The 7,396-nt window shown below is 44.3% G+C and overlaps 1 protein-coding gene across 2 annotated transcripts in view; it reads left to right on the top strand.

Annotated features, from left to right (window-relative positions):
* Positions 1-1,362: 1,362 nt before the first annotated feature.
* The window catches only part of LOC101765047 (coiled-coil domain-containing protein 130), a 6,510-nt gene continuing 476 nt past the window's right edge, over positions 1,363-7,396 (top strand). The window contains exons 1-7 of one of the 2 annotated variants that reach the window (XM_004952318.4): positions 1,363-1,878; positions 2,083-2,145; positions 2,251-2,330; positions 2,940-3,048; positions 6,520-6,679; positions 6,768-6,931; positions 7,023-7,390. In XM_004952318.4, coding sequence (XP_004952375.1) covers positions 1,876-1,878; positions 2,083-2,145; positions 2,251-2,330; positions 2,940-3,048; positions 6,520-6,679; positions 6,768-6,931; positions 7,023-7,370 — 927 coding nt within the window. In that variant the 5' untranslated portion in view covers positions 1,363-1,875 and the 3' untranslated portion in view covers positions 7,371-7,390. Of the gene's footprint in view, positions 1,879-2,082; positions 2,146-2,250; positions 2,331-2,939; positions 3,049-3,075; positions 5,632-6,519; positions 6,680-6,767; positions 6,932-7,022; positions 7,391-7,396 lie in introns of those variants that run through there. The other variant, XM_004952317.3, reaches the window with a different exon arrangement.

Below are 7,396 nucleotides of genomic sequence, written 5' to 3' on the forward strand. Positions count from 1 at the left end.
GTGTCGTCCAGCGCGGTGGGGTTGAGGAGTGGGTGTAGGAGTCGGCAAGCAGCGAGCAGGAAGCACCTGGGCACGCGCGGACAGCTGCAGAGTGCGAAGCAACTGGACGCGGTGGAGCAGATGACGGGCGGCAGTATTGCGAAGGGAGCCGGAGCGACGGTGTACAACATCGTGTCGATGAGGCAGTGAGCATTTTATGACCCATTTGAGTAAGAAATAATATTACATGAGTCATGTGTCCAGCAGCATAGCACTGAATTGTAGTATTGTTTTTTTTGGCAAAGACACAATTTTTAGTGGCTTGTGGCAAAAGCCACGTTTTAAACTGTGTCCGCCAGCCAATTTTGACTTCTTTTCTCTCCCGCAAGCCAATTTTGACTTCTTTTCTCTCCCGCACGCGGCACGTGGTTTTCTTTTGAGAAATTTCAGAATCTGGGATCCAATCCGCAAGCCTTTCAACATTTAGGATCCAATTCGTGTGACTTCCAAAATTTGACAACCAGCAAGCAAATTCTTCCAATTCAGGTGTTTTCCACCCATTTTCGGTCTTATTTAGTTGCCAAAGTTTTGGAGGTGCCAAATTACTGTTACAGCACACTGTAGCGTTTCGTTTGTATTTGTGAATTATTGTCCAAACATTGACTAATTAGGCTCAAAAGATTCGTCTCGCAAAGTACAACAAAACTGTGCAATTAGTTTTTAATTTCGTCTACATTTAGTACTCCATGCATGTACCGCAAGTTTGATGTGATGAGGAATCTTTTTTTACATAGTGCCAAAGTTAGGAGTTGGGGTGAACTAAACAAGAGATTCATCTTTTCACTTGTTTTTCCTTTTCTTTTCCCCCTTGCAGCCAATGTGAATTTCCTTTTCTTTTCCCCTTGCAGCCAATGTGAACTGCCGTTTCTCGTTCATCTCTCTCGCTCGTCTCTCTCTTGCGCGCTTTCGCTGTTGCCGCCGCTGCGGCCAACGAACTCCTCCCCGCGAGACACCCCCTCAGCGCGCCATGTCGCAGGCGTCGTCGTCCTCGGGCAAAAGCAGCCAAGGGATAGCACCGCTAGGGTCAAGCGAGGCCGGGCCACCGTTGCCGTTGCGGCGCAGGCACCGCTGCTTGCCTTGCGCCGCGGCCTGCTGCTGCGCCGCCGCCAGCAGCATCTGTTTGTGTTGTGTTGCGCAAGAACAGGAGAGAGAGATGAGCGAGACTCTACGGGAGAGGAATGTCTGGTAGAGCCTGATTCAATCGGTAAAAGGATAAGATGTCATGGGCCAAGGGCAAAATAGGAATGTCACGTGGTCTGGGAAGCAAAAGAAAAGAGAAAAGAATACAAATAGAAAAAATAGATGAAAAACACCTGGATTGGAAGAATTGGGATAGAGCGAATTGAAACGCATATCTTGAAAGGCTTCGGTCCCAAATTCTGAAATTTCTCTCTTCTTCCTCCCGCACGCGTCTTCTTCCTCCCCGCCGCCACGCAGGCCTCCCGCCGCCTACTCGCCCTCACCTCCCGCGGTCCCGCCGGCCCGCCCCCGCCGCTACGCCTGGACCCCGGCCTCCCGCCGCCGGCTCATCCACGGCCTTCACCTGAAGCCGCTCGAGAAGCCGCCCAGGAAGCCCTCCCAACAGCTGGTCCTGGCCACACCTGTTGGACCGGCACCGGTCCTCCACGGCTCCACCACCATCCACCAACGCGATCCGGCTCGAACGCCCCAACATCCTGCTCCTCTGTCTTCTGCCCCAACAGCTGGACCGCGCGCAGCAGCTAATCGATCAGGGAATCCCTCCCAAATCGCCGCCGGGAGCCGCCGCCGCCACCGCGACCAGAAAGTCGCCGTCTCTGCCGATCTCGTCATCCCTTTCCTCCAGTGAGAGGCAACATGGTACGTTGGAGATCTAACCCTAGGGGCTTCACTATATTCCCCCGTTCCCCACCCCCAAATCTCGGGGCCTCCCTCGCCATATATCCCCACGATTTTATTTTCTTAAATTTGACGGAAAAATCATGTTGAGCGGGGACACGGTGTTTTATTATTCGCGGGTGGTTCGGTTATTTGACAGATTTATTTGTTTTGGTTTCCCTGCAGTCGTCACTCGCTGCGGCGAGAGCTGATAACTTCTACTACCCGCCAGAATGGAGCCCGAAGAAGGTATTGGTCTCTTCGTTGGTGAATCATTGTGTAGTCTCTTCATTTGGTTTCATGGGTTTTTGCTGCTGATTCGTGCTGCTGTTCCTGTTGTTTATGCTTGATAAGGGTGGATTGAACAAATTTCATGGCCAGCATGCGCTCAGGGAGCGGGCGAGAAAGCTCGATCAGGGCATCCTGATTATAAGGTTTGTTTCTTGTGAGACATTTCTTTGTTTTTGTGTTTGTTCATACACGTGGATTTGAAGCTACATTATGCACACCGGTCCTGAGACCTCTCTGCATATACCCATGTGTTTGCCTTCAACAACAGATTGGCAGATTGATCATAATGTTATGCCCTTGTGCCTTGCATTTATTGCATTTTGTAAAATTGACTTTGCCTGAAAGGCAGGGTACTGCTAAATAATTGAACACATTTATTGCAATATGTTCTTGTTAAGAATTGTATAAAAACCAAGTGATAATTGGCCATCTGAACTTAATTCTCACTTCTTGGCTTAAATATTAATTTGATCAAAGTCATGCTTGAAGTCATGATTCCTGCATCAAGTTTGCATTCAGCAGATGCCTGTCTGCATTTCCCCCCTGGATGTGGAATTTCTGATTTTAACAGCACAGATTGTTTATTTGAATGGTAATATATTATCAAAAGCAGTTCTTAGATGAAATGAACACTTGCATTGTACTGTTCCATTTAGCTAATTTGCATAGTTAGATAATTCTTCTACGAAACACTTATTCTACCTTTAATTCTTTTTGTCCATTGGTTTAATGTGCTCGGGTTGATTTTTCAGATTTGAGATGCCTTTCAACATTTGGTGTGGTGGATGCAATTCCATGATAGCGAAGGGAGTAAGGTTTAATGCTGAGAAGAAACAAGTTGGAAATTATTACTCTACCAAGGTACTTGCCTGATTACTGCACAACTTTTACTTACATTGCTATGTGTTGTTGCTGTTCAATAATATCCATGTAACAAAGCTTAATATGATTTCGCATATCTTTTTTTCTAATTGATTGGATTTGCAGATTATGATAGATGTGCTAAATTTCCTTTCGTATATATGCCTAATCAGCCTAAGCATTTAGTTATCCGGCCTGTTCGGTAGTGCTTGCTGCAGCAGCTAGCTAGCAGCAACTATAGCAGCTGCAGCAAGCTAACAAGAAGTCAAGCATCTGCAGCTGGGCTTGCAGCACTTTGCAGCCGAGCGGCTTGCTGTGCAGCTGCAGCACAATCGACCCCAATAAATTGGTTTAGCCTCAGCCAGGAACCGAACTGAAGCACACTTCGAAATTAACCTCACATTCTGGCTCGACTATCATCATTTTCTGTCAAGCGTACATCACAAGGTGAAACAGACAATTATTTATAATGGTTTAGTAAATTTTAAAGGAGAAGCATAATTTCTTGAAAATGGAATTAGCATCAAACTGATGGTAAAATCGAGGCATGTGCACTCTACTATTGGTGTTGAGGTTGCCAATTAAGCTGTGTTTTTAAATGTCTCAGTGATTGCGCCTCATAGCTTGAGTTTGCTTTATAGTATGTAAGTTTGGCAGTTCTTAAACTGAAATAAGAAATAATATTTACTGGAGTGTTCTACATGCAATAGGAATATAGGATTCGGCATTACCTGAATCATTGTTAAGCAAAATGGGGCCACCATATGCTTTATTATCGGCTTGCCTCTGTAAGTTTTGAATTATAATAATTAATAAAGTCGGGCATAAGATCTGCTCATCTGGTAACCGTTGATCATTGATGAGAGCGTTTCTGGCAATTTAATTCTGGCTCTGTTCATTAATCATTGCAACCAGTATAACTATTGTTGATGAAAATTCAATGTTGTTCATTCATTCCAAACCAATGACTAATTTTGTCAAATGCAACTGCAAATCATTTTCATAAGTGTCATTAGATGAGAACCATATTATCCTTGGTACAGGCCTCATTGTATTGTTGTTTGAGATATTTCCCTTCAACTTTGATCAAGTTGACAGTGGTCCAGCCGTTCAACCCTTCGAATATGTGAAAAACCCTTGAACTTCGTACCTGATTGTTGCAAAAACAAATCATTAGCACATTATCCTTGGTACATGCTTCATTGTATTGTTGTTTGAGATAATTTCCTTCAACCTTGATCAAGCTGAAGATTCAACCCTTTAAATTAATGAATTAACCCTTGACGTTCAAACCTGAGTGTCACTTGTCTTTAATAAGAAATCATTAGCACAAGAGAATTTCATTAAACAAAATACTGTGACTGGTGTTCAATACTCAATACTGCTATTACGAAACATACAAATTTGCAAAACTGTGTTCTTGACAAATCACAAATGGCGAACTTATTGGTACGGATAACTGTTACTTTTAAATAGTTTGTACCTAATAGGCTCAGAATTCATGCTATTCTGAGGCTCTAACCTCCGTCTCACATTCTATCGAGTGTCGTATCTTAGTTTGTGGAACTGCTTTTAGATATTTTAATTCTTTGCTAGATCCCTTTTTTTTCTCTAAACAAGGTTTAGACAGAGATACCATATGTTTTTGAAATAACAGAACATTGAATGGATATCAGATGAACATAATCTGTCTTAACTTTAATCTGATCCATCAACAAACTGTAGATTCTATTAGATTCGCTTTTCCACATCAATTTAAAAGTAAGCACTGTATGGATAACTGCAACCTATGTGGGTGTGCAACCTGCATCCTTTTCTGGTTTAAGATGTCTATTTATTTTGCTTATGGGAGATTGGTGATCTTGCCCCTACTGTGAAGTCTAATTGTGATTTTACCCTCACTTTTTGAACTTTGTGATTTTGCCCCTCCTTTTTGAGAATGAAGGCTCCATTTGCCCCTGTTTTTAACACCGTTAGTTGAGAACCCTTTAAAGAAATTAAAGAAATGATAAAAATTCTGAAACCAAAGAGAAAAGACCTAACTACCCCTAACCTTATCCCTCTCACACTCATTTCCTCTCCAACCTGTGACCGGAGGGGGCGGGCGGCGGCGGCAAGCGGCTGGCACTCCCGGTGCGCGCAGGTGGGAGGCACTCATGGCGTAGGCGCGAGATGACCCCACATCGGCGCGAGGTGGTGGCCCAACGAGGCTTCGTCGCGGCCCTCGCGCTCGCCGCGTCGGCCATGGAGGCAGCCTAGCTCGTCGTGGTCCGCGGCGCAGCGATGCCCTCCAACCACGACTTTCCCGGTCGCAACGACTCCTTCCTCCGGCATGCTTGGGCATGCTCCGGAGCGCCCGGGGTCTGGCCAGGAATGTGCACAGCTCCAGTGCGCTATCGGCGGCCACCTGTGTGCAGCCTTGTACTTGTTGGACAACCCGTGTCTCGGCTTCCTCGAGGCCGAGCGCGTTGTCTCCCATCACATCCTCGAGGGCGCGCTGGCATCGGCGGTGGAGAGCAAGAGGCTGGTCATCACTGCTCGTCAGTAAAGATGTGTCAACAGAGAGCTCTTTATCAGTTCTTTGTGAGTCTACTCGCTGGCATTGATCTCTAGCAACAAAATTAGCTGGCTCTCCGTTCAATGTGTTATGCTGAGTGCTGACAGTCTTTGTTCAATATTTGGGTAAAGTTTGTTAAATTTTGCTCAGCTTTGAAAATTATGAAAATTTTATTGAGTTTGGTTGACAATTCTTTTTGAACCAATTTTTTTGGTCAAAACAGGTGTAAAGTCGACTCTGAAAAGTAGGGTCAAATTTGTATGGGCAAACTTGTCTTCTCATAACAATTTTAACACTGTTAAGTGCTTTTCACGGAACAGGGGCAAACTCTCTCTTCGTTTTGAAAAAACAGGGGCAAAATCACAAAGTTGAAAAAACAGGGACAAAATCACCATTTCCTCTCAAAACAGGGGTATGAACGCAATAGCCCCTTTGCTTATTGGTGTTGAAATGTAGTGCTACTTTGTGGGCTCCGTTGACATTTGATGTATCAAATAGTGAGATCCTTTTTGTTTTATTGTTTATCTGTCTTCTTGCCTTTATATATTTTATTTGAAGAAGTCTGGTGAGGTAAAAAGGTTGTATGCTGTAGCTTTTAATTTCATGATATGGTTTATGTAGAACTGTTTAGTAAAGTGTGTATAGATAGTAGTGTTGTAAAAGGATTGTATGTGGTAGAAAGGATTCCATCTTAACTGTTGCAACTGTCATATAACTGGAGAAGGTCTACTTACATGTGTTAACATCTGTGTTCATTTGTTGCCATCTGAAATCTAAGAAATTCTTAATGCCTAGAGCTTTCCATATTTTGGTGTTTATTTTAGGGAAAATCCTAGTTTTTCTGTTGCATGTTCTTCTAAATCACTTACCCCTCTGCTGTTCTGACATCGTTTCACCAACTGGTTATGTGTCAGATATGGAGCTTCACCATGAAATCACCCTGTTGCAAGCATGAAATTGTCATACAAACAGACCCAAAGAATACTGAATATGTCATAATCAGTGGGGCCCAGAAGAAGACTGAAGATTTTGATGTTGAGGATGCAGAGACATTGCTGCTGCCTGCAGATGAAGGTTCAACCTCTGTAAAGATTTACTATGTTTATTCATTAATATCCCTTATTTTCAAATTCCTGATGTTTTGTTACGGATCTTTCCTCAGATCGAGACAAGCTAGCGGATCCTATGTATTGGCTTGAACACCAGGAAGAGGATCTTCGGAAGAAGAAAGAAGCTGAGCCAGTTTTGGTTCGCCTTCAACGACTCTCTGACAGCCGTCACTCTGATGATTATGCGCTGAACAGAGCACTTCGTGATCGTCTTAGGGTCATCCAATGAATTCTTATAAATTGATCAATTATTCCACCGTAAATCATGCAATCACCACGATTCTTATCCACCTGTTGTGTTTATGTAGAGCCAAAAAAAGAGGGTCACAGAAGAGAAGAAGTCGGCAAGAAAGATGGGCATCGGAGTGAGGCTCTTGCCTCCCTCAGCAGAAGATGCTGCCACCGCAGCTTCAGTGAAGTTTGCATCAAAATTTGAGAAGAGCAGAAAGGACAAGAGAGCAGCAATCAAAGCTGCCTCCATCTTCCCGGAGTCATCAAGCTCAGCCTCAAAGGGCAAATTGGACCTGGCGTTGAAGAGGAGGAATATAAAAGCTGGTGCAGCCACTGCCCTGATGGCAGGCAGGGTGAAGCCGTCCTCGTGGCAGAATTCCGTGAGCTCAAGGACTCAGATGCCGTTTCTGGCAGCACGAAAGTAGGCAGCTCACGCTTTGCAAATAGGGGG

The sequence above is a fragment of the Setaria italica genome, chromosome I (genome assembly GCF_000263155.2).
Source record: "Setaria italica strain Yugu1 chromosome I, Setaria_italica_v2.0, whole genome shotgun sequence".
NCBI lineage: Eukaryota > Viridiplantae > Streptophyta > Magnoliopsida > Poales > Poaceae > Setaria > Setaria italica.